Source organism: Branchiostoma lanceolatum, chromosome 18 (genome assembly GCF_035083965.1).
Source record: "Branchiostoma lanceolatum isolate klBraLanc5 chromosome 18, klBraLanc5.hap2, whole genome shotgun sequence".
Lineage (NCBI taxonomy): Eukaryota > Metazoa > Chordata > Leptocardii > Amphioxiformes > Branchiostomatidae > Branchiostoma > Branchiostoma lanceolatum.
This window is the reverse complement of record NC_089739.1, coordinates 10,175,534-10,202,064: the sequence shown is the minus strand read 5'-3', so window position 1 is coordinate 10,202,064 and position 26,531 is coordinate 10,175,534. Positions and strand designations below refer to the sequence as shown.

The following is a 26,531-nucleotide window of genomic DNA, read 5'->3' as shown; positions in this document are numbered from 1 at the left end:
TCTGATCTGATACTGCACCGTGTACATGCTTGAACATAATTCGAATTCCATGGAAGGACGTGAATACGCTAATTTTGTCTCGAAGTGTAATCCCGTAAAGAGCACTGTTGTTAAAAACGATTGAAATGCTGAATGAAGCAGAGCTATGTGACGTATGTGGTCAAATGTTTTGAAATAAAAGTAGGCGAAGAAAGAAGTCTCAGATAACGTTCTGTCTTCCAGGGCTCCAGACGGTCTCCTGTTCTATTTCGGAGGCCCGGCTTACGTGGCGCTGTACCTGGAGGGTGGGGCACTCGTGCTGAGACTCAACATGAGGGTAAGACTACCACGCCGATACATTGATACATTGTCAGCCTCCACCAGGCCCCGCAGATGGCTGACAAAAAAGTAGAAATTGGCCAAATGGTGAATAGTATGCTAAGGGAGTCGGCTTTAGAGTTATGGACCATCTTGCCTTTCACGGCCGCGGGTGGCAAAGTGTAATTCTATAGCGGACCAATTTGTTTTGTCATGTTATCCGTCCGTTTAGCCAATTTCTACCTTTTTTTTCAGCAACCTGTGGAGCCTGGTAGAGCCTAATACATTGCCATGTATTCTCAATTTTGTAATTTGCAGCCAATTCTTATGACTCAAGTTGAAATTTAACGTTCCAGCTAGCAGTGTCCAGTGCAGTCTTCACTCTACGGTTGTAGGCTTTTGAAATAAAAATCTGTTTATGGATTATATTCATGCAACTTTTAGAAATATGATCCTCGTAGTTGAGGGATGTGTAGAAGACATGGATTTTTATGTTTTCACTTTTGATTTCAAGCGTTTTATTCTTGTGGGTTTCTATCAAAACTACGTGTAGGGAAGCGGCGGCGACACTGAATATAAAACTACCAGGACATCATTCAATGATGGCAGAATGCAGGAAGTTTCAGTGACGAGGACAGGCAACACGGCCATCTTGCGTGATGGCGCCGGGAATATTATTGCTCAAGTAATTTTCGGTAAGTTCTCCGTTTAGACCGAGGTCCTTTTGCGGTTCCATTTCTGATGTCGTAGGACTCAAAATGGTGTCGCAAACAGATCGTTTAGTAACGTTATAATCAGTAACATGTAAGGATAATATATTGTGCTTTACCCTTTGAGGTTTGGGTGGCTTCAACTTGGGATTGTTTGTCGTCAGGAAGAATGATCAGGTCTTGCATTACGATCACATAACAAACACTACTAAACCGACACACTCACAGGTTAACGAGGTCATTGGTTCCGTTATTTTAACCCTAACCCCCTCACTGGACCCGCGTCACGCTGGCAGCGTCGCTGCGGCCGATCGAATTGACAAAGCACTCAACGAATTTCATCGAAAAAAACGAATCTTTTAATAAGCTCTGTGTGTTTTGTTGTCCCTTTGTACATACTTATCGATATTCCCATTATAAAGTCAAGGGTAACACAAATCCAGTTTAGGACGCAGCGACACCGCCAGCGTGCCGTGGGTCCAGTGAGGAGGTCTTAACGTGTTTGTTTAATTATTTGATCCGGCCAGGTGGAAGTCAGAACACCGCCCAGGCGCTGAACGCGGAGCGCCTGCATGTGGGCGGGTTTGAGGCGGCTGTCCTCGGGGGCCTGTCCTCCGACATTGAGGTGACGCAGTCGTTCCGCGGCTGTCTGGAGGAGCTGCGCTTCGCCTCCTACAGCGCCGTGGAATCGGCACCCACTCTAGTCAACTTCGAGAACCAGAACATCGATGCCAGGTTATAAAGGCGAATTTCTCTCCTTTAAATTGTACAATTGACAAACGAAATTGTACCAGACCGATCATTTCAGTAATATCTCAGGGATTAAAGACAGAATAACGCACAACGATCTACACGAAAAGAGGTGGCATTTAATTCTCGATTGTTGTAGAGGACCACTAATGCTACGGTCACATTTTCCAACCAGGGGCCCGGCCGGGTAGTTTGCGGGAACGAAATGATATAAAAGACAGCAAAGCAGAAGAAAAGCTGCAAAAACTAATCATGAGCACCATTAGTGTGTATTCTTGATATGAATTGCTTAGTTTCCGTTCCCACAAACGGACCGGGCCCCAGTTGGGAAATGTCACCTTAGCGTAACGTAGTAGTATGCTGGCGCTTAACAAAATGTTAAGTCAGTCAAACCTGGTCGGGTGACCACCTGACGCAGGCAACCATCTCCAGTCACAAGCCACATAAAACAGTCCCCTCCATTCTTACATATTGGTGAACCCCATCCTGTCATGATGAGCAACAATTTTCTATTCTCATAGCAGAAGTTTCGGTCTGGGGGCCGCGATTTTTAACGTCTGCTAGGAGAATAACTGTTTTCCTCAGTCCCTAGAGTGGATACTGAATCCGGGTTTGACTGTATCTGCAATTTCAGGTTACAATGATCTTTTTTAAAGGTTGTGCTGCTTCCATTTTTCTCCCAGTGGTGTGGACTTCTCCTCCTGTCTGGAGTCTGCCAGCTGTCAGTCCTACCCGTGTACCGCAGAGGATCAGCAGTGCAGCCTGGGCGTGTGTGAGTGTATCCATGGGTACGGGGTCCGGGCTCAGGACCCGCCCGTCTGCTACAACATCGACGACTGCAGCCCCAACCCCTGTCAGAACGGAGAGCGGTGTACGGACAGGATCGCCGACTATAACTGTACCTGTACGGACCGGTACAAAGGTAGGTCCAGCTTGTTCTTTTTCTGATGACGTTGAAAGTTTCTAACTGGTGAAATATCTGTGATACAAAGTAGAGTGGATTCATTCCTCGAGCTAAACGACATCTTTCACACCGCAATCGTCCCTAAGTTAGACATCTCAAGCCACGTAGTTCTCGTTTAGAACTTTTATTACCTAGTACAATTGACAGTCTTGATAAAACTTCTAAACGGGACCAATGCGGCTCTAGATGTCTTATTGAGGGATGACTGCGGTTCGATAGATGTCCGTTAGTTTGAAGAATAAGTCCACTTTTACTTTATTAGGTGAAATAAGGTGTTTACTTGTTTTTATTGGTCGATCTAGTTTGTACTAGGGAGCTGTTTTGAGACAAAGATTCCAGTGCCCTAAGAACTCAGTTCAATTTGAACTTGCAACAACCCGTAACTGTCCGGTTCCAGGTAAAAACTGTTCCGTCATCCGGAACTGCTACGATTTCCCGTGTCTGAACGGCGCCGAGTGTATCGAACTGGACACACCGACACCTAGCGCGGCTGGCCGGATCTGCAGCTGTACGCCAGGGTTGAAAGGCGTGGACTGTGGACAGGACTGCGACGAATGTAACGAACAGTGTAACAGGTAACCAGTGTTGTTACAAGCGTCTCAGAAAAAAATGTCTTGGGCAGCCGTATTACTATTATGGGCGGCAATGTTATTTTATCACTGGATAGCTAAGTCGAGTGACAACCATTTCTGACAATGCAATACCAGTACCAAGACACGTATATGTACATGTATACAATCGATGCATATCTCCAATTTATTATAACGTTACACGTAATTTAGGATATGTGTTGACTCATTATATGGATGACTTCCAACAAGTTTCGTCAGTTTAAAAAAAAATAGTTTTTGACAAATCATACAAAGAAGCCAAAAGATTGCATATATATGCTGTAAATTGTAACAGAAGAACAACGAAAAACGGATTCAAAGTCGATTCTAAAACCAAAGAAGAAGATGTGATATAACAATTTTTTTTGGTATACCATACGCTTGTGTGTTTAGTTATTTGTTCAACCTTCCTAATTACTCAGTCTGAGATTATGATGATAGCAACTGTTTTTTTATTCGCACGCTCGCATCAGCTTTGGGATTCCCATGTGATGTCATCCATATATTCGAATCAACACGGCCCTAAGTCACAATGGTACATCTGTAACGTTGAGATTTGCCCCTCTAGCGGAATGTGCGTGAACTCCATCAGCTGTGTGAACAGCATTGGCGACTTCATCTGCGAGTGTAAGATAGGATACGAAGGGAAAGACTGCAGCAGTGAGATAGACTACTGTAAGGATACCCCCTGCGGAACGGGCATCTGTAACAACTTCCTCAAGGGCTACAACTGCACGTGTCCGGACGACCCTACAGGAGCAGTGCAGAATCGTGAGTTGTCGCTTTCCTTGTTTCACGAGTCAAAAAGTTGTGGAGAAATGGTACAAAATCTTTTGGTACAAAATTGTACAATTATGTCTAATGGCAAGATGAAGGAAAGACAAGATGTATCTGCCAATAAAAAGTCAAGAACATTGCATGTCCAGATATCAGACCCAGAACCGCTGCAGTAATTCAGTAATCCGCTAGAAGGCCCATTATCGAACTTGAACTTTAACCTTCGTTTCCCGACCTTGACCTACCTATTATATATCATATGGATCTATCCACAGCTTCTCGAGTTATAGATAGACAACGACACATGTACACACACAGACAAACGGAACCAAAACATAATCTTCTTGGACCTCACAGTTAATTTGTATCCCCTAACAGGTCAGAGCTGCGGCCCAACCGGCCCTTCCGGCCAAACCAGCCCCTCCGGCCCAAACTCGTCCGCCGACCTTGCAGTCATCCTGGTGTGTCTCGTCATCGTGCTGAGTAAGTACATACGGGACCAGGCACAGGGCCTGAGTTCGAATTCTGGCGAGAGTTTCGAATTCGTCGGCCACCTGGTAAAAAGTCAGCTATATCGGAAAAGATGGGATGAAAAAAATCCACATTTTCTAATAAATGTAGCAATTATATGGCCATACATTGTCTGGCTGTACATTTCTGTACATAAGTGTGATTTTTGATATGTTTATTTGTAATGAACAAATAATTTTTTCTGCAATTAGAGTTCGGAGACATGGTATTTCTGAGAAATGGTATTTCTGAATTTTTAGGCTTCTTTGATGACAATAACTGACGGTGAACAGCGAGGGACAAAATAGATAAAAAACGTCAGCCCGATGCGACCAGCCAAAACTGCACGGCCAGCAACTATAACTGGCAACCACCACGGCGCTCTATGTGTCTGGCTGGGGTTGTCGCCGGTGGGCATTAGAAATTATCAATATCGGCCTCGAGCTCGTCGTAAACTTCCGCTGATCTCATGGAGTTTTTGCAAAATTCTAAGCTCTGTCTAAATATCTTTGCATACAGATTTTTGTCCATCAAAAATGACGGGTTGGGCCAATTTCTGTTTATACTTTTTACCATTGACAACATTGTATATCATAGAACCTCCCTATAGTTTTTACTAGAATATTGTATAGCCTAGAGCCGTCCTGTAGTTTCTACTAGAACATTGTGTAGCCTGGAACCTTCCTGTAGTTTGTATTAGATTAGTATAAGTACCTCATGTTGATACTATCTACCATTGTCAACATTATATAGCCTAGAACCTTCCTGTAGTTCGTACTTAATTAGTTTAATTTGTCAGTTAATACTATCTATCATTGACAACATTATATAGCCTAGAACCGTCCTGTAGTTTGTACTTAATTAGTATACAATGTAAGTAACCAGTCGATACTTTCTACCATTAGCAACATTGTATAGCCTGAAACCTTCATGTAGTTCGTACTAGATTAGTATAAGTAGCCAGTTGATAATATCTACCATTGACAACATCATATAGCCTAGAACCTTCCTGTAGTTTGTACTAGAACATTGTATAGCCTGGAACCTTCCTGTAGTTCGTACTAGATTAGTTAATTGATGTATCTATATCTCAAAGTAACAGAGAGTAGCATTGCTGAGAAGGTGACTGTTTGAACCTTTGTCTTTGTTTGTTCTTGAGAAGCTCGAATCAGCCTGCTGGCCAATTTTCATTGAGGTTACTATGTGGTTAAGGGTCATACAAAAGATAACAGAGATACGGATTACATCATTCAATTTCTAATAAATCTATCAACACATAGCGTTACATATACATGGTAAAACACATTATAGAGCGAAAGAAGGTTCTTAATTCATGAAGGCGTATTGAAATCCAAAAAGGGCCACAATATATTGAATTCATACAAAAAGTAGAATTTTTCTTCCATGAAGAGTAAAAAATGGTTTATTTTGTTGTATTGTATTGAATATCCAGGTTTTCTACAATGGTCTGCATCATTCTGCACTACGTTACATATGCCAGTATCTTGAAGAAATCTAACGAATATATAGTGCTTTTCAAAAATGCAGTTAAACAGTAAGTTGGATTTCTTCCAGTGTTCTGCACCTATTGTTTATAGTGCTAATGGCAGACTGGATTCCCTGAGGCTTGTAATTATTACGATGGGAGTCCATTTAGCTAGTGGAATACAGAGAAATGACATTTGGAATATTTCAAACGAAATGTTAAAACGCTTACACACAAAAAGAGAGTTTGCTACATTGATGGAGAATTCGTGACGTACTCTGTCTCTTCCCCAACCAGGTAAGTCAGGTCTTGCTATGGAGAACTCTTATCACGTGACCGATGATGTTAATCATAACGTGACAAGAAACAATTATATGTTTTCTTGAGACAGTGAAGTCCACTGTTTATTTGTTTCTTTATTTGTTTATTTAGATAATCCACATTAGAGACATGATACTTCTCTACTCTTTCTAGAGTCGTAATACAGCAAAACATTAGAATACTTAAATGCCCACTATGTAACATTTTGACGCAAAAATTGAAAATATTCTTGTGAACAAATCTTACTACAAACGATATGGACAACCACTTTTTAGCATATATCCATCATTAATTCGTCTATTTTGGGCATGTCTGGTATTTTTTAACTATACAAAAATAAGCTGTAAAAGTCCGTGACACCACCTCAACCTAGAGCCTAATGTTTGTAATCAACAACATCTCGCACACTGGCAGGACCCCTGGGTAGGTTAATTACTTAGCGACACTTCAGTGGATCTAGATAACAGCGATATCTTTTTGAATGAGGATGAAATATATTAGCCAAGTTTGTAGGGAACTGATAAAGCGGATTTTCCCCGTTCCAAACTGCTAGAACTCCGGTAAGGAGGTTTGGCAGAAACTGTGGTGAACTGTAATCAGGCACCCCAATGGGCAGTTTGGCTGATAAGCCATGTGTGGCCAAACTGCCCCAACTGCCAACTGGCTTTGAAAGTTCAGTTTCAAACTGGTTTATATGGTGCAATGATGTTGAAACATTCCTTCCTGAATACTGGTATGTCATTCTACAATGTTAATTCAACATACTATGTAAAGAAATGGTGGAAAAATTGACTTTCTGTATTGACCAAATCTTACAGAGTGCAGTTTTAACATGATAACACACGTGATTACACTTACAATTACACTACAGTACTTGCATCAACATTGATAAAAATTATTTTAATGTGCTGCGTTGTCTGCAGATGTGGATCGCTTCCCTCGCAGCACTTGCAAACAAGTCGGATCCATGAATATGTACATACATCGCAAGGAAATAATAATCACAATGCAACAATTTAAGTATTTCTATGGAAAGAAAAGTAACAATTCTGAAGTTGACATTATGTCTTAGGCCCTTTTGTGGTCACTACCTTGTGGCCAGGGATAAACAACAACGAGGGATTTTTTTGAATGGTTTAAATCTTACAAACTTTAAGTGTTCATGCCACAATTTCTAAGTATGCACCCTCCTCCAAATCCAGGTTGATCTCGTTTACGTCGTTTTGGTTACCTTCTTGGTTCGAGTCGCCTTGGTCGGGATTCTCGTAGTCGTCCTCACCTTGATTCATGCTGCTTCTGGCTCGGTTGTTGGTGGGTTGAAGACTGGAGTATCCACTGGGGGCTTCCATAGTTTCCCGTGACAGCGGCTGGTACGCATCGTCCTCACTTGGTGCACTGTGTTCGGTTTGTGTCGACACTTCGGCGTGACGGTTTGGTGGCTGTAGCACCATGTAAGTTGCCGGGTTGAGTGTTTGGTAGACAGGCTCTTGTAGGACGGTGTTCTGCTGTTCCTGTACATGTGTAGTCTCCTGGGTCATCCCCTTCTGTGACATCCGTGAACGATATCTATAGATATAGGAGGATGCGGAAATGTTCTGTTCGTGACAATTGTTGCATTCGTCACTTCTAGCTATATACCACAAACACAATGATTATAGATATTGAATTCAACGATGTTTAATGTTAATGATGCATTCAGCGAATAAAATGTGAGGGATTTATTTCGAATATGCATGTACTTACGTCTGGAAATGGTAAGCCGCGAACACGGTCACAAGAATTGCTAGGATGAAGGGAAGTATTTTAGAACTGGGAAACACGCTTGTGAGAAACTTTATTTGTAGTGTGTGTCTTTTTCTACTTGTGCAAAATAGCATCTGTTCATTACTGTCGTCGGGCGTACTGATGTATGAAAATGTGCCACCAGAAAATGTTGACTTGCCACATTTACTGGAAAATTTGGCACTTTTCCCCCTAAATTTCCAAAATATCTGTCTTTTCATCATTTCGTTAGAGGGAGGCCAATGAACACCTGAGACATTCCAAGAAGGCCGAAAAAGAGCTGGCATACCATGGGAAGAGGCCGAAGACCGGTCGAGATGGAAAATGGCTGTCCAATGGACCAAAGATAAGATCATCACTTCACCAAAGTGAAACATCAGGTGACCAACGAGACCATTATTTGAGTTGGAGACTAGTTTATTTCTCATGATGCGATTTACCGTCTCGGAGGAATTTTCATGCTAAGATAGATGTACTTACTCAGCACGATGACGAGAGGGACGAAGATGGCTGCAAGAGTGGCGGGTGAGATCGCGATCGGGCCGCTGGGGTTGATTGGGCCGCAGCTCTGCCCTGTAAGGGGACACACATATACTCAAGGAGGTCAGTTATAACAGGTTGAATACCTTGATTTCGCCAAGAAGTTTATGATTTCGGTGCCGTTTGTCTGTGTGTGTGTGTGTGTGTGTGTGTGTGTGTGTGTGTGTTTGTGTGTGTGTGTGTGTGTGTGTTTATTTTTCTGTCCACCAACAGCATATCTTAATTGACCATCGGGAAGACAAAAGTCAAAGTTTCAGTTCGATAATGGGCCCCCTAATGGATTTCTACGGTAATGCAGCGGCTCCAGTTGTTGATATCAATGAAATGTTCGTGAGCTGTTAGTGGCAGATAGCTCTTGTTCTTTATCTTGCAAATGACACAACTATCTGCGATATCATTGATGTAGAATAAATAACAACACCAGGCATAATTGTACAATTTTGTATCAAAATATCAAACATTTCTCAATAACTTTTTGACTCGTGAGACAAGGAAAGCGACAACTCACGATTCTGCACTGCTCCTGTAGTGTCGTTCGGACACGTGCAGTTGTAGCCCGCGAGGAAGTTGTTACAGATGCCCGGGCCGCAGGGGCTGTCCTTACAGTAGTCTATCTCACTGCTGCAGTCTTTCCCTTCGTATCCTATCTTACACACGCAGATAAAATCGCCAATGCTGTTCTCACAGCTGATGGAGTTCACACAAATTCCGCTAGAGGGACAAAAGTAAACGTTATAGATGTACCATTGCGACTTAGGGCTGTATTGATTCGAATATATGGATGACATCACATGGGAATCCCAAAGCTGATGCGAGCGTGCGAATAAAACAAAACAACAGTTGCCATCATCACGAAATCTCAGACTGAGTAATTAGGAAGGTTAAACAAATGACTAAACACACAAGAGTATGGTATACCGAGAAATTGTTCTTTCGCATCTTCTTCTTTGGTTTTGGAATTGACTTTGTATCCGTTTTCCGAATTTTTGTTGTTGCAATTTACAGCATATATTTGCTAATTTTCCGTCTTCTTTGTACGATTTGTCAAAAAATTATCTATTTTTGTGAAAACTGACGGAACTTGATGCGCAGGGCGGAAGTCATCCATATAATCGAATCAACAGGACCTAAATTACATGTATAAGAAATTGGAGATATACATCGATTATATACATGTACATGTACGTGTCTTTGTACTGGTATTGCATTGTCAGAAATGGTTGTCACTCGACTTAGCTATCTAGTGATAAGACAACACTGCCGCCCATAACCCGGCTGCCCAAGACATTTGTTTTCTGAGACGCTTGAAACAACACTGGTCACCTGTTGCACTGTTCATTACATTCGTCGCAGTCCTGTCCACAGTCCACGCCCTTGTACCCTGGCGCACAGCTGCAGTTTCGGCCAGTCGCGCTAGGTGTCGGTGTGTCCAGTTCGATACACTCGGCTCCGTTCAGACACGGAAAGTTGTAGCAGTTCCGGACGACGGAACAGTTTTTACCTGGAACGGGACAGTTACGTACGGGTTGGTACAAGTTCACATTGAGCTGACTTCTTAATCAAGGCACTGACATCTATGTCTCAAAACAGCTCTCTAGCTATAGTACAAACTAGATTGACCAATAAAAAAGTAAACACAGATATTTTACCTTATAAAGTAAAAGTGGACTTATTCTTCAAACTAACGGACATTTATCGAACCGTAGTCATCCCTCAGTAAGACATCTAGAGCCGCATTGGTCCCGTTTAGAAGTTTTATCAAGACTGTCAATGGTACTAGGATGAATTAAAGTTCTAAACGAGAACTATGTGGCTTTAGATGTCTAACATAGGGACGATTGCGGTGTGAAAGATGGCGTTTAGCTCGAGGAATGAATCCACTCTACTTTATATCACAGATATTTCACCAGTTAGAAACTTTCAACGTCATCAGAAAAAGAACAAGATGGACGTACCTTTGTACCGGACCGTACAGGTACAGTTGTAGTCGGCAATCTTGTCCGTACACCGCGCTCCGTTCTGACAGGGGTTAGGGCTGCAGTCGTCGATGTTGTAGCAGACGAGCGGGTTCTGGGACCGCACCCCGTACCCATGGATACACTCACACACGCCCAGGCTGCACTGCTGACCCTCTCCGGTACACGCGTAGGACTGACAGCTGGCAGACTCCAGACAGGAGGAGAAGTCCACATGACTGGGAGAAAAAGGAAAGCAGTAACTAAACAAGAGTTCAGAGACCTCATATCTCCATGAAGAATTCTGTTTATGCAAATGACTTATACATTTACATAATATATGCTTGGTCATAAACACCTTTATCTAACTTACACATGTTGCAATATTGACAGTCCTATAAATCTACAGGTATAATTTTCCAATTATATTAATTATGGCGTTTTTGCATTGATTATGCAAATTTGGAATCTATTTGCATAGTTGGTATCTGTTGATGCTCCACCTGCCATAAAGTACATATGTTACATGTATTTGAGTCTTATAATGGAAAACACTGGAAATAAAGATTTTCCTCATTATTTATGCAAATTTAGTCCTAATGAGTATAATTTGCACTTCATTGTGTGCATCTCTGTGTAAGCAACCTGTATACTAAATATCATGGAAATCCGTCGTTCCTTTGTTCAGTTATTCTCCCTTGAAAATTTTCACAATAACGCCCCTGCAGTTCCAGAGCAAGCTACTAGGGGGCCCAAATGTATACCACTTCTGCCACCCAAAAATCAAGATTATAGCACGACCAAGTCAAAAGATACAAAAACGGAAGTTATGCCGCAGTACCAAGGTCACATACCAGGGGGCCCAAAATTAACCTTGAACTTCGGCTTTACAAAACCTGCCCACATACCAAATATCATCGTAATCTATTAGGAGGTTCTTGAGTTATGCCGACTACAGTAGTCCGGAAACACACACACAGACACACACACAGACACACAGACACGCCAAAAGCAATATCTCCATTTTTCATGGAGATACAAAATGCATTGTAACCTCAAATTTTAGGTACAGTCAAACCTGGATTCAGTAACAGCTCTAGGTACTGAGGAAAATGGTTATTCTCCTTGCAGAAGCTACCCTAGACCCCAGAACGAAAATTTTTTATATGAGAATAGAAAATGGTTTCTGAGGACAGGGTGGGTTTAACTTATACGTAAAAATGGACGAGACTGTTTAAATGTGGCTTATGACTGGAGGTGGTTGCATGCGCGAGGTGGTTTCTCGACAAGGATATTTGACTGTATAATTTTAACCACCATCAGACTAATAGTGGTCCTCTACAACAAGCCAGAATTTACACCCTACTTCTTTACGTGACGTTGTGCGTCTCCCACAGATATTACTGAAATGATCAGTCTGGTACAAGTTCGTTTTTTTTTCAATTCAAGAATGCGAAGGAGAGGACTTCGTCATTAACTGACCTGTTTGCGATGTTTTGGTTCTCGAAGTTGACTAGTGTGGGTGCCGATTCCACGGCGCTGTAGGAGGCGAAGCGAAGCTCCTCCAGGCAGCCGCGGAACGACTGCGTCACCTCGATGTCGGAGGACAGGCCCCCGAGGACAGCCGCCTCAAACCCGCCCACATACAGGCGCTCCGCGTTCAGCGCCTGGCCGGTGTTCTGGCTCCCACCTGGCCGGATAAAACAAACACGTTAAGCCCCCCTCTCACTGGATCTGCGGTACGCTAGCGGTATCGCTCTGGATTTGTGTTACCCTTGACTTTATGATGGGAATGTCACTCAAAACGTACAAGTATGACCAAAAAGACAACAAAACACACAAAGCTTAAAAACATTCGTTATTTTTTTTTGTCGATGAAATTCGTTGAGTGCTTTGTCAATTCGATCGACCGCAGCGACGCCGCCAGCGTGCCGCGGGTCCAGTGAGGGGGGGGGGGGGGGGCGGCGGCGTGGGGGGGTTAGGGTTAAAATAACGGAACCAATGACCTCGTTAACCTGTGAGTGTGTCGATTTAGCAGTGTTTGTTATGGGATCGTAATGCAAGACCTGATCATTCGTCCTGACGACCAACAATCCCAAGTTGAAGCCACCCAAACCTCATACGGTAAAGCACAATGTATCATGTCACTGATTATAACGTTACTAAAGAAAGAATAAGAAATGGAACGACAAAAGGACCTCGGTCTAACCGGAGAACTTACCGAAAATTACTTGAGATATAATATTCCCGGCGCCATCACGCAAGGTGGCCGTGTTGCCTGTCCTCGTCACTGAAACTTCTTGCATTTCGCCATCATTGAATGTTGCCCTGGTAGTTTTATATTTAGTGTCACTGCCGCTTCCCTACACGTAGTTTTGATAGAAACCCACAAGAATAAAACGCTTGAAATCAAAAGTGAAAACATAAATCCATGTCTTCTACACACCCCTTAACTACGAGGATCATGTTTCTAAAAGTTGTATGAATATAATCCATGAACAGATTCTAATTTCAAAATCCTACAATCGTAGTGTGAAGACTGCCCTGGACACTGCTAGCTGGAACGTTAAATTTCAACTTGAGTCATAACAATTGGCTGCAAATTACACAATTGAGAATACATGGCAATGTATTAGCCTCTACCAGGCTCCACGGGTCGCTGAAAAAAAGGTAGAAATTGGCCAAACAGAGGTATACCATGCCAGAACAAATTAGTCCGCTATAAAGTGGAAATGGTCCCTAACTCCGAAGCCGACTCCCTTAGCATACTATTTACCATTTGGCCAATTTCTACTATTTTGTCAGCCATCTTCGGGTCCTGGTGGAGGCTGGCAATGTATCAATGTATCGGCATGGAAGTCTTACCCTTGTGTTGAGTCGCAGCACGAGTGCCCCACCCTCCAGGTACAGCGCCACGTAAGCCGGGCCTCCGAAATAAAACAAGAGACCGTCTGGAGCCCTGGAAGACAGAACGTTATCTGAGACTTCGTTCTTCGCCTACTTTTATTTCAAAACATTTGACCACATACATCACATAGTTCTGCTTCATCCAACATTTTAATCGTTTTTTAACGACAGGGCTGTTTACGGGATTACACTTCGAGACAAAATTAGCGTATTCACGTCCTTCCATGGAATTCGAATTATGTTCAAGCATGTACACGGTGCAGTATCAGATCAGACCTACTTGGTCCTGAACTTGAGACTGATGACGGTGTTGGACCGGGGCGAGTTGTCCACACGCATGCGCAGGAATGAGTCAGTCCTGGTCAGCGTGACGAGGGACGGCGGCAGACAGACGATACACTGGTCAGACACTCCCAGCTGACTGGAGGGGCTGTCCAGATCAATGTCTGTTGGTCCCGCACGGATGAACGTGATACAGGTGATGGGGTAGGCTTTCAGCCGCGGGGTGTTGAGCTGGGAGGGGCGGTGAAAATATTACATGATGTTTGGTATTCCTAGAGGTCGGATTAATCAACTGACTCAACAGTTATAACTTTCGGAGATTCTAGTAAATCGATTTAAAAAAAAAAAGTTGGGATGGAAAAATCTTTTCGGTAAATTGCCGAGTTTACATACTTTGAATGTTGTTGTTTTGAGTTGAATGGCTGAATTTCTTTTTATTCTTAGATTTTGCTCCCAAATAAAGTTTTTTTCCAGGTTTTAGGCAGGCTTTTATTCAAACAAACATCGTTTAAGATTGGCTCCTAATGACAATGAAAATCTCTGATTTTTGTATTTGTCGTCGACTAAGAACAAAAGGAAACTTTCTCATTGGGGATTTTTTCTTAAATTTCTTATTTTAAGTATAGTTAATATAGACAAATGTGTAAAATAGAATGTCTTTTTTACATTTTTGGCACAAGATTGCCCATATTTCAAAGTCAAGAGCATTTAAAACAAATCCAAGAACAAAAATCTCTGGAAAACCGTTACCATTATTTGGAGGTAAACTGGATGTTTCTTTGATCCAATCTTAAACGATGTTTGAACGCATTTCATATGCCGTACGGATAGTGGAGGGGGGATTGATACTGGCCTAAACTTCCTTGTAATATTCAAGGTCACAAAATCAAACGGTAGTACCTTCGTTAGATGTTAAATGCCAGAAAACGGTTGATATAAGGTGAAAACGTAGTTTTTCTCCTGATGCAGAAAAATGGGACCCGACAGCTGCGAGATAGAACAGTAGAAACTTGCAATGATCGCAGGTGACCCCAAATAGAGAAACATACGGTTCGAAGTACGTCAGATCAAACAACGTAGAACAAGGTTCGAATTCGGCTGGATATGGGAGTTTCTAAGCCTGAATTTGACCACCGTGGAGTATGCCAAATGTGTTTCGGAATTCATATGAGCATACCTATACCAAAATGCGCATGCAGGTCATTCGGATGTAATACCAGGGCATGCCAGCACAGAAGCCAAAAATGCATATTTTGGTAACAAATAACCAAAATCCGTAAAGTCAATTATTTTGATGAAATTTACATGGATAATGTCAGTAATGCTCAATGTACATATATCCAAGGCATGGTTACCGTACATTTCAGGTCATTCGGATGTAATACTAATGAAAAGGTGAGAAAAAAAATTTTAATTGATAAAAAAATCCCATTCTTTTCATTAATAATTTGAAAGTAATGCATACCAAATGTATTAAAGAATTCCCATGACCATAAATTATGTCAAATGCACTTATATATCAAATTTCAGGTCATTTATTTGTAATACCAGGGCACAATATACATCTTTGGTCAAAAATGGTCGAAAATACTAAATGAAGTCACTTAAAAGGCATCAATGAAAACATAGCCGGGGTATTGGTCCACTCTATCAGTGTGCCAACTTTCAGATCACTTGGAGATGAATCAATTTGAAGATTTGACAGGAGAAGAAGAAGAAACATTAGGGGAAAGCAATACTTTTCACCCATGCCTGTGCTATGGGTGAAATAAAAATACTCTTCTTTTTTTTTTACTGAGCAAAAAAAGATAAACAGAAAAGGAAGTCTTACCCTGAGTTGATCGATGGATTCATATCCACCAATCTGTGTTTCTCCGACGAGCATACTGCTGCTGAAGTCCAGGTTCACGGGCACGTCCGTCAGGATCTCGGGTGTGTAGGAGATCCCGTTGATGATGACTCTCGTCTGGTCGTTCAGGGTCCCCAGGCCTGTGATGGTGACGTCATGAGTCTGGTTCCTTCCAACGTTCTCGCCAACGTACATCTGAGAGAAAGAGAGAATGTCACTGTAACTATTCATTAGCGCTAGGATTAACGTTTAGGGAAGGGACTTCCAAACGAACATTACATGGCAACACATGGTTAAGCCAAGCAAAAACGACCACTTCAAAACACTTTTACCTTCATTTCGGGCCTTTACCCCCACTGTATAGACGGATTAAGGATCGTCATGACATTTAATATATAGATAGCTTAAGTGATGATTGAGGAAATCATATGCTAACTATGCAAACCTCGTGGCAATTTGCATAATTAATGAGGAAATTTTATAAATCCCCTGCATCCCATTATAGGACTATCAAACACGTGACAAATTTAACTGAGAAAGAGAAGATTGTCGACAGAATTCAATTTTGAAAATGAATACCTTATTTGCATAATAAATGGATAATGCTATCATAATTCGATAGTGGTAATAATGGAGGTTTTATTCTTGCATCATTTTGAAGCTATGTAAACGTGGACATTATCGATATATCAGACATAGATCATGAAAATAAGGTCCTTATCTACACAATTTATGAGGAAATGCTACAATAACCTTATTTGCTAAGATAAGACTTTTATATATTCAAGTCCGCATGAGTTACGCACTTTCATTGTCTTAATTTTGCCAAATTTTATCTATGAATATACCAGTCTTATTAAAAAGAATCGTTATTTTTTTATCCAATAACCAGTTTATAAAACTGTAGGTCAAAGTTGAAAACTTTTTTTCAGCAAGGCGACCCCCCCCCCTCCCTCCCCCAATAAATACGCAACTCATACGGAATTAAAAATACGCACAAGTGTGAACGGACTTTTTAGCAACTCAAAAAGCTAGAGGCTATTTATTTATATTGAAAGACCAAAGGAAACCATGACAGAATTGGCTCCAAACTGCTAAGTACTGTTTAACTAGTCAGTGGTAGAAAATACAATACGCCATGTGACTGTAACAATAGACTTTTAAAATTACCTCCACGGCTAGTTGATTTATCGATGCCTCGAGGTACAGTCTATCATTGTTGACTCCGAGGGCGAAGAAGTTCCTGCCCTCCCCCTGCTGGTAAATGAGCACGCCCTTGTTGTTACAGTAGCGGAATCTGAACTCCAGTCTGTCCTCGGCGCCCTGTAGGACGTTGCTCCCGAGGTTCCACCTCAAGTAGCCGTACTTGTCTATGTACTTCTCACACCTTGCTTGTTGTGCGAATGCAACCAGGAACACTGTTAAACAGAAGCATGTCATGTAATGAGACTCAGTAAACAAGGGTGGAAAAGTTCATATATAGTTCTCTTTTGAACACAACCTTAATTTTTTTTCTCTACGAACGTTCTGCTGTTTTTCTAGGTGTAAAATGAGATTGTATCGAGCATCAGTAGCGGGCACTGACACTCAATAAAATGTCATGGTCGTTTAGTCAGTTAGTCAGTATGTCAGTTATTTAGTCAGTCAGTCAGTCGGTTAGTTAGCCAGCTTGTCAGTTATTCGTCTAGTATGTTATTACGTTTGTCTGGCTGTTTCTTTGTTTGTTTGTTTCTTTCTTTCATTTTTTTGTTTCTTTGTTTCTTTGTTGTTGTTTTTATTCAATGATAACAGAGACAAAGACCAAGTGGCGCTGCACTCAAGTTATAAAACTTATTTTGCCAACGCCACTTAACAAAAATACAAACTTATAGATATAACGTTAGATCTATATATACATACAGATATATATACAACATATTTCTTTGTTTGAGACCAAAAGATAACATAAAGCAACATCAAGCAATTTCCTTTAGTGTTACCGTCTGCTAGTCCAATGTGTTATACTTTTATTCTTATTCTTATTGATTTTAAGCAATATGTTATAGCTGTTTTATAATTTTCGAACCACACTACGTTACTCAATTTCGTCATTCTATATTTTTTTTTTTCATTTTTTTTATCTGAGTTGACTTTCCTTGGTCTTAATTTTTCTGCCACGTTGACTATTTGTTGCAGTGCACTTTGAAAATCTGGAACCTGGTTGAATGGTTATCAGATAAGCAAGAATGACATTCTTTTTAAACACGTAACGCCTTTCAAATACTACACGTTCACCTGTAGGCGCTAGTGGAACAGACGACAACACACCTTTGTTTATTTATGGTGTTGCCTTCCTGTTGTACTACAACCAGACCCTGGCCATTGTAAATAGGCAGTCCGACGTTGTGACGGAAGCTCATGACATCTTTACCAACAATTTTCCGTCATTTTATATGTCTGCTGACGTTGCATGGGATTTCTTAAAAGATCTGAAGACCAGCAATATCCAAGGCAGAGCCCAAAGGTCCCTTAACATGTGTCTAGTTCACCCTTGCTATACAGATTTTATTCCCATTGATCTCACGGTTAACTAGACTCCATGAATAATTATACAAATGCATGACTCTGTGCCCCTCCCTTTCTATATTACTGAACAACCAACGTAACAACGTCACACTTATAGATTTTTAGTTGACAAAGCACCAAACTGGTAGGGGTCCGGTCACGTCCACCGTACGATTTGTTTACCACAACAGTTTGGGGTCATTCCATGCGTCGAATAGAACATTGTTGTCTTGTTACGAGACAAGACTGTATATACTTAGTACTAGATTATTGTCGACGGTAGATTCAGTCGTAGTCTTGTTGAAAACCCGGCCCTACTATGACAAATAACCACAAGGTGAATGTAACCGTGGTGACGACAAGGAGAATGCAAGGTTGACACCCTGCTCGTATCGGCGTGTTGTTTGAATGGTGGGGACAGAAAGAGCTGTAAATATGACTTACCTGTGACAATAACTTGTAGGCTGTACATGTTCGGTACTCTAACGCCACAAACCAACATGGCTGGATGAGGGGTTGAGGTATACTGAGAACCCTTCGCAACTACGAGCTACACTTCCTTGTTGACTTACGTGACGTCAAAAACTGCAAGCCAAATTTGCGATGATGTCACCCTCCGTGTGAGTACGCGGAGCAAAAGTAGTGCATTTGAAGCACAAATATTTTGAAAAGAAAAGGGACAACAATTGTTCAAGTGAATCTTTTTAAATCCTAGATAGTTACCGTATCCCTGAAAGAAAAAAAGAAAAATTGAGAAAAGTGACATGGTATCAGAATACGAGAACAAGTGAAAGCTCCAAACAATGCCATGCGCAGCAGATTCCGTGTTGTAAGTTTTATGAAATATTTTCTCATGTACATTTTTCTTGGTAAGGTCGTGCATTCGTCAGAGTGAATTAAGTTTCTATCACGGATGGCTGGGAAAATAAACATCCACGAAACTGACAAAATCTACTCAAACCTAGTTTCACTTTCAGCGTACGCCTACGACTGTGTGAAGCGCCCGACCTTATCACTGTGTGGAGTGATCCATGTTAAAACTATGGGCGGGAGCGCTTAAAATAGAATTCTGGTATCATAAAGGATGATGCCTTACAAATTTTCACATAATTAGATACAGGTATCTTAATGTATAGAAACTTTTATATAGATTCTGCTGTGCAGACAATTCTTTACCCCTGGTTGCAAAAGTATACTGTTACATTCTTTTCAACGGTTCTCTATGATTATGCAACCTATATTCCTCCTCCAGTCCGCAAGTGACCCTGTCGCCAAAGCTTCATTGCCTATGCCATGCATTGATTTCATTTGATATCCATTCAATTGTCGGATATTGTCCTTTGTCATTGCACAATACACAAGCTCAGATGATCTAAGATATACAATTCTCCGTCCATTTCAGTTCAGTTCTAGCCAATACAATAGATAGATATATATCCATTTGTTTTAAATGAATATTATACGTGTCATTGTAAGCCAACTTATTCGATTACAGTGGAAGCTTTACAGCTCACGAAACATCAAGAATAAGAAATCTAAGATTCATGCTTTTTCTCGATCAACAAGGTAGGCGGCTAGCCGGGAGGGTTGTTACTTGCCTAGCAACTGAGATAGTGTGCGTCAATGTTTTCTGGAAAACCCGTTACAGGATTGAGATTACGTGCACAATGCCACGGGATAAAAGAACAGGTTCTGAAGATAAGGCTCATATAGATCCTAACTTGATTTAGCAGCACAAATGGTATTATTTTCCATATAAAAGATGATAGCTGTACAACTTGTGATAGGAAGTTCTTAGACTTTTCAAAGCACCATGACATTAACAAGATACGTCCTAGTCGGGGTAAGATGTGGGGTAATCCCAATTAGAATTAGAATTAGAAGTTAGACATGACGGTAGGAGCCAAAGTTTTAGATCACTAGATGTACAAACAACTTAGACGGAAAAAGAGCAGACTATACCAGTATCAGGTACGTTAGCTGACAATACAAATCGTCCTAGTAATAAATCAGTTTCTTGATCTGTATAGCCAGAAACACACCAGGTTGACACCACTTATTTGATTTGATTTGATTTATTTGGCTGTAAAAATACAACCAGGGCTACCTAACTAGCCGAAGGCTATTACAAAGGGTTAGCCTTGGGAATAATATTGAAAATATAATACAAACATTCACAAAGCACGTCAAAACACACATGAAGGCGTACACAAAACGCAAGACTAAATCCATAGAGGAAATAAAACATCACATATGATATTTGTCACTCCGTGACAATAGATGTTTTTATGGTTTATAGCCACGAAGGGCAAATGAAATATTTTAATCACCATAACAATACTACGTCAATAAAACTTAGCAAAGGAGTTCGGTCTCCGATACTTATTTCTGAACAATGCTTCGTCGTCACATACTGCTTAGTGTGCTCATATTAATAAATGCACTAACTATTTGCTAGATAGGATTATTCCTGATGACCTTCAACGAACTTTGGGCCGTGGGGCGTTCTTTGCTAATATAAATGCATCACGCGATGAATACCTGCCAACGGTCGGCAGGCGATCAAAGTTCAACAAGTAACGGACTGCCGTTGTTGTCTACCCGCCATATTTACGAGCAACGTCACGTATGCGAGTCACTTTGATCGCCAGACTTGAGACTACCAAGGAATTGTGTCGTGGATAATCAGGCTGTTTGTTCCTTGTTCCATCTTATGGTCTTCCGGTTACTTCACTCAGGTAAGTTTTAAACTGGTTCCACTACTGTTAGAGAGTTTACATTCGCAGCATGGTTAGAAGTGATGTAAACGTGGCAGAGCCATGCAGCCATTTTGTTTTTCAAACTACAGAATTAATTCTCGAGAAACGCCTGTTACTTAACGTGCTGTAAAACTAAGGATGCTTTGTAGTATTGTGAGCGAAACGTTTCTAACATTTGACAAGTCGGTTAATCATTAGAAGCGGGAGTTACCAAGGAGAGTACTACTGGATAAGGTGATAAAAGAGACCAAATTTATGACCTCCAATTAATTAACATTTCTGGTTGGATGAATATTGGTAGGCGAAAAGCTACGACTGCATTAAATGTCAATTTCACAATTATAGATAAATCTCATTTTAACCAACCTATCGTTAAAGACCATGTGAAAACATCAACCCCTCAGTAATGACCTAATGGCAAGATAAGTTAGTAGTAGGCACTTATCAGTGCCATGATATAACGTCCCACCCCCTCGGCACGTCCGCATGACTTGTTAATCATTGTTAGTTTAAACACACAAGTTGGCAAGCTGACGTTTGGCTGACCTCTGACCCACTGTTTGCTCGGTACGCACAAAAGTAAAGTTTGCAATCTATAAACAAGATGGCGGGTACGCAGGGTACTCGAGACCTAAAACAAATAGCAATCCGGCTAGTTCATAGATTATGTAGTAAAAGCAGATTTTTAAAGCAATTCGAGAATTAAGAATCAAAGGGCCGCTTGGCACTCATGTTAATGTAACGCATGTAGTTTTGTCCTTCTGGCTGGACGGTTGTACCTTAGAGAAACCTGGTTAGCTTAAGGTTGTTTATGTTTGACTGGTTGATTGGTTGATTGATTGAATAAATGTGAATTAAACTGATTGTTCGTTTGATTGATTGATTGATTGATTGATTGATTGATTGATTGATTGATTGGTTGATTGATTGGTTGCTCGCTTGTTTCAATGTGAATTAAACTGATTGTACTAAAAGTCACATAATTGATCAGTTAACTTTTCAAAACTAATGATATGTAAAAAATTGTAATTACTGTCTAAGTGCTTACCATTGAAGGTAAATAAAACTGATCTAACATTTTGCCGTTTCAGGATGGCAACTCCGGTCCGCACAAGAGTGACAGAGGCAAACAGACGCCATTTTGATTTCGTACAAATTCTACAGCGTTTATCTGAGGCTTTGACAAAAAAAGAAACGAAGCTGTTGAAGCTATATTGTCTTTGTGAGATTCCAAAAGGCAGGGCAGAAAGACTCAAAGATGCTGTGGACGTTTTTCATAAGCTAATGGAACTGGACAAAATCGACCAGGAGAATTTGGAGTTTGTTGAAGAGATCTTGGAGAGAATGGGGCGAGCAGACCTGGTAAGGACCGTTCTGAGACCGTTCCAACCGCCTGGCCGAGAGATTCCGGAGAATCCCGAGCTACAGCCGGGAACAAGCACTGATGGTGCAAGCGCAGATGGTAAGTAAATGTATTTTTTGAAACGACTCAGAAGAATACACATTTGTGATTAGGATGACATCGAGCATATTGCAAGAACATATGAGTATTGTGTATTAAGCGACTTAAACGCTTGCGTACTCCTAAAAATAAATTCCGCTAAAAATGATATAAAGCAACATAAATTAGTAATAATACCGATGTTATTACTTTTTCTGAGCTTTGTTAATATGACTTTTTTTTACATAAAATGATCTATCATGTTATCTGTTACATAATCCCAGTAAAGACCCAAACTGTTAATTTTTTGTGCTATGCTCAGAGGTTCATTAAACTCATGTCGTTAGATTATGTTTTTATATCTGATATTTCTAGGATCAACGGCCAACGCCTACTTAGTCGTTCACGGTCACACACGCATGATCCAGGAAACCGTAGATCGATACAGATATAATCTGAGGTCGCTGTGCGGCACTGGAAGGTCACAGGTCAAGTTCAGGGGTTACAAGAAAGGCAAGAGCATCCTTGTGCACTTCACCATACCGCGAGAGTGCACAGCAGTGCTGAGGCTCATGGCGAATCACTCCGACCCAAGACTTCTGTACATGGGCGTCAAGTCACTGCAGATTGATGCTGAAGTACCTATCAAAGTCACACAGGAGGCGCTGTTGTACGGTGCGTCTTTAATCTGACATACCTTAGAGTCTTAAACATTAATCACCAACATTGAAAAAAAGAATGAGTCTCTAAATGTGCGCATTATAGTAGTCAACTTTTTCATAGACACCAAATTATTCATACTTCTATCAGCGAGTAAAATATCAGATAATTAGTCTAATGATGTGCAAAATATTTCAATTGCATTGCAGATATCAAGGGACGTCCAAAGCAGACAGTCGATGACATCGAGGTTGGAGGCAGTCCTCAGACTAAGCGTCAGGGGGCGCCCAAGATCTGGACCCGCCTGTCTGCTCTGAACCTGTTCTCGGACGCCCTGCCCCTCCATCTGCAGGTAGCCGAGAGTCTGGAGTACCAGGGCTTCTCCTATAGCCTGGTCCAGGCTCTGGTGCAGAAGGATCAGCTCAGAGAACACAAGATAAAAAAGCTCATCCAAAACCTCAAGAAGGCCGAGGTGGATTCCGACACGTTCATGACCTTGCGCTCCAAGCTGACCATTTCAGAGAACAGGTTGAAGGAAGCCCTTGAGACGGTCGCAGTTCTTGAAAAAGAGCTCCAGCAGGCCCTTAGATACGCCGAGAAGGCCACTAAGCAGGTCACATCTCACGTGACGGAGTACAGGGGAGAGAAGCCGCCTGGTGGCTGGTCACTGGAGTACAGGGGAGAGAAGCCGCCTGGCGGCTGGTCGGCACAAGGCGAGAAGGCAGATGTAGCTACACAGACACACCTAGCGGACGATAGTGGTACTCCAAGTGTAGAAGAGGACGCCGTGAGAAAAAACGCAAGAGAAGAACCGTCCGTAAAGGACGTCGCAGACAAGACCACCGCAATACCCGGCTCGGAAAGCGCGGAAGAGGAAAAACGAACAGAACAAAAGCGACCCACGTCAGCAAAGGCAGAGGGAGCGGCTTCTTGGACTACTGAGGACTTGAAACTAGGTATAATCACTTATGGCGGGGAGGGATCAGAACCTGGTAAATTTGATTACCCACACGGCGTTGTTGTGTCGCCTGGTAACGAGATATTTGTGGCTGATATGAACCACAAACGAGTCCAAGTTCACAAAACAGGGGGTATTTACCTCCGTCACTTTCCAACAGTCGTACCGGGTACAGAGGACAAGGACATGAAGCCACATGATGTTTCTATGGATGGTAACGGTGCACTATGGGTAGTGGGGATGGGTAAGTCAGCCGATCATGTTGTACAATACGGCACGGGTGGGACCGCCATGACACAGTTTGACCTTCCGAAGCAGCATTTCCGCGGGATTGCGGTGGACATGCGCAATAACCACATCCTGGTGACTGATGCAGACCGTGGTGAAGTGCAGGTGTTCCGTCCGGACGGCTCTCTGGTGCGGAGGGTCGGACATCCAGAGGGTGAGATGAGACTCCCGCGGTACATCACTGTGGACGGGGAAGGAAACATCCTTGTGTCGGACTGGTTCGCAAACTCTGTCCGCATGTATGACGAGTCCGGGAAGTTCCTGCTGAAGTTTGGAGGTGAGGGAAGTGGTGAAGGTCAACTACACTCTCCCCGCGGTATCTGTACAGACAGCTCGGGTCACATCATCGTGGCGGACTCTGGGAACAAGAGAGTACAGATGTTCACACGTCACGGCGAGTATGTCCGGACCATTGATACTGGGTTTTTGGTAGAAGGCGTGGCCGTGGGACCGGAAGGGCAGCTGGTGATGACTGATTATTTTAACCATTCAGTGACAGTTTTTCCTAATTATCTATGATTTTACTGCACTTCGCTAAACATATGTCAAATCTAAATACATTAGACAATATTTTGTACAATACTTAAGAGTTCATTATCTTTGTAAGATTTAAGCCATTCAAAACATACTTCGTTGTTTTTTATCTTACCAGATATCATCCATGATATTGACCAGAAAAGGGCCTTATATGTTATATCAACTTTAGAATTGTTACTATTCTTTCCATAGATGTAAATAGAATATTGTAATCATTACCCATAAATAGTTACTCAAGCAACTGGATAAAATTTTAAAACAGCTTTGACTGTTTCAAAATTTTATCCAGTTGCTTGAGTAACTATTTTGGCGTATCTTATTACCTGGATGTCTAACCTTCATCAACGTATTGTAGTCATTATTTTCTTACAATGGATGTACATCTTTATATGGTGTAGGGTCATTTTTAAGTAAGTAAGGATATCTGTAATAGTTTTGTTTTCTGGTAATCGTTAAAACTTAAGTCATTTTTTAACTATTACATGGATGGTGTCGAATAGAAAGGTTTCTTTTAGTTCTAATCCAATCTTGTGATTGAACAGACCTTCTGACCCTTGTTTTCACCAAATAACGCACGTTACCGCCAAATTGTACTCTCGCGAGAGTAAATTTCGCGCCAGATATATGAAAGGTGTCTTTGGAGCACGTCACCCGAACGTGCGTTTAAGGTCATGTTCGCGTATTTATGGTTAGTATGTGGTAAATAAACAAAGTGACCACAAATCAAAATATCATGATTTGGGAATTTTGACACTCTTACATTCTCATGAATGAATGAAGGTTTAAACAGTCATCTTTTCTTAGCAATACTGCTCTCGACTAATTTGAGATATAGATACATCAATATAATTAACAGAATAAACGTATAGTTAATGGTTGTTTTATTTTTTTGTTTTTTGAGAGCTGTAAACTACATTGCTTTCTAGCCATGTATCATAAGCTGGGACACAGACGTATTCGTTTCAGGAAATCGAATATCATTCACGAGGAAAAGTCAGTTCAACGCTTTATCAGCAGGCGTCGCCTTCAAATTAGGGTCCAACTTGCAGTCTATAGGTTGTATCAGTGAGCGCCAAAATGTGAATCATAACCTTCGTCGTATTTTGAAGAAATCCATCATTATCCTTCTTTGCAGAGATAAGACTTTCATACTTTATACATACTGTAGAGCGGATGCTTAGCTGATAAACCTATGCAGATGAGATCCGCATTCGCACAATCAACGCGCAACATCTGCAATACGTTAGTCGTAAAGCTTATCGTCGTTTGGCAAAGGTATGACGTTGTGGTATGAGCTTCAAAAGCATTTTCTAAATCGCAGTATTTTTTTTAATACCATCCATGCCCGTTTCATATCTAAGAGCTAACGCACACCATATGTGAAATATCCCTAACTATTATTGTTCATAAAATGATTTATACAGTAGTGTATTGTAAATAAAATACTTGGATGCCTGTATAAAATGGTAATTTCGGGTTATACTAGTTGAGATGACCTTGAATATCCAACGCTCCACTCTTTTTTATAAACTAGATTCTAGCTGATAATGTTTTCATTTGTTGTAAATCAACCTTAAAGCTGGCATTACAAGACAATTGATTC

General features: G+C 41.4%; 4 protein-coding genes across 4 annotated transcripts; 3 read left to right on the top strand and 1 right to left on the bottom strand.

Moving 5' to 3' along the window:
• The first annotated feature begins 907 nt into the window (after positions 1-907).
• LOC136423931 (delta-like protein C) lies at positions 908-7,397 on the top strand. Its single transcript, XM_066412332.1, has 7 exons — positions 908-992; positions 1,535-1,742; positions 2,414-2,679; positions 3,119-3,296; positions 3,901-4,103; positions 4,488-4,666; positions 7,350-7,397. Exons 1-7 carry the CDS (start codon positions 908-910, stop codon positions 7,395-7,397), a joined length of 1,167 nt encoding a protein of 388 aa, XP_066268429.1.
• Positions 6,476-18,971, bottom strand: LOC136424327 (uncharacterized). The gene is made up of 14 exons (XM_066412885.1): positions 18,730-18,971; positions 16,912-17,159; positions 15,724-15,936; positions 13,891-14,123; positions 13,569-13,662; positions 12,925-13,066; positions 12,186-12,393; positions 10,704-10,942; positions 10,072-10,249; positions 9,257-9,459; positions 8,689-8,781; positions 8,170-8,209; positions 7,518-7,992; positions 6,476-7,310 (listed from the first exon to the last, which is right to left on the bottom strand). Exons 1-13 carry the CDS (start codon positions 18,785-18,787, stop codon positions 7,587-7,589), a joined length of 2,355 nt encoding a protein of 784 aa, XP_066268982.1. The 5' UTR covers positions 18,788-18,971; the 3' UTR covers positions 6,476-7,310; positions 7,518-7,586.
• Positions 18,972-22,328: 3,357 nt separating this feature from the next.
• On the top strand, positions 22,329-24,408 carry LOC136423930 (uncharacterized). Its single transcript, XM_066412331.1, has 4 exons — positions 22,329-22,506; positions 22,861-23,160; positions 23,355-24,347; positions 24,404-24,408. Exons 1-4 carry the CDS (start codon positions 22,329-22,331, stop codon positions 24,406-24,408), a joined length of 1,476 nt encoding a protein of 491 aa, XP_066268428.1.
• A 17-nt stretch (positions 24,409-24,425) lies between these two features.
• LOC136424424 (tripartite motif-containing protein 2-like) lies at positions 24,426-25,929 on the top strand. The gene has a single exon (XM_066413023.1). It carries the CDS (start codon positions 24,446-24,448, stop codon positions 24,908-24,910), a length of 465 nt encoding a protein of 154 aa, XP_066269120.1. The 5' UTR covers positions 24,426-24,445; the 3' UTR covers positions 24,911-25,929.
• Positions 25,930-26,531: the final 602 nt, after the last annotated feature.

Coding starts and splice junctions, on each gene's coding strand:
- LOC136423931 (XM_066412332.1), top strand. CDS start 908: ATGCAGGAAGTTTCAGTGACGAGGACAGGCAACACGGCCATCTTGCGT. Junction 4,104..4,487: donor TACAGGAGCAGTGCAGAATC/GTGAGTTGTCGC, acceptor ATCCCCTAACAG/GTCAGAGCTGCGGCCCAACC. Junction 4,667..7,349: donor TCGAATTCGTCGGCCACCTG/GTAAAAAGTCAG, acceptor CGTTGTCTGCAG/ATGTGGATCGCTTCCCTCGC.
- LOC136424327 (XM_066412885.1), bottom strand. CDS start 18,787: ATGTTGGTTTGTGGCGTTAGAGTACCGAACATGTACAGCCTACAAGTT. Junction 8,782..9,256: donor TACAGGAGCAGTGCAGAATC/GTGAGTTGTCGC, acceptor GTCCCCTTACAG/GGCAGAGCTGCGGCCCAATC. Junction 7,993..8,169: donor GCGGCTTACCATTTCCAGAC/GTAAGTACATGC, acceptor CTATATCTATAG/ATATCGTTCACGGATGTCAC.
- LOC136423930 (XM_066412331.1), top strand. CDS start 22,329: ATGGAACTGGACAAAATCGACCAGGAGAATTTGGAGTTTGTTGAAGAG. Junction 22,507..22,860: donor TGATGGTGCAAGCGCAGATG/GTAAGTAAATGT, acceptor TGATATTTCTAG/GATCAACGGCCAACGCCTAC. Junction 23,161..23,354: donor ACAGGAGGCGCTGTTGTACG/GTGCGTCTTTAA, acceptor ATTGCATTGCAG/ATATCAAGGGACGTCCAAAG.
- LOC136424424 (XM_066413023.1), top strand. CDS start 24,446: ATGCGCAATAACCACATCCTGGTGACTGATGCAGACCGTGGTGAAGTG.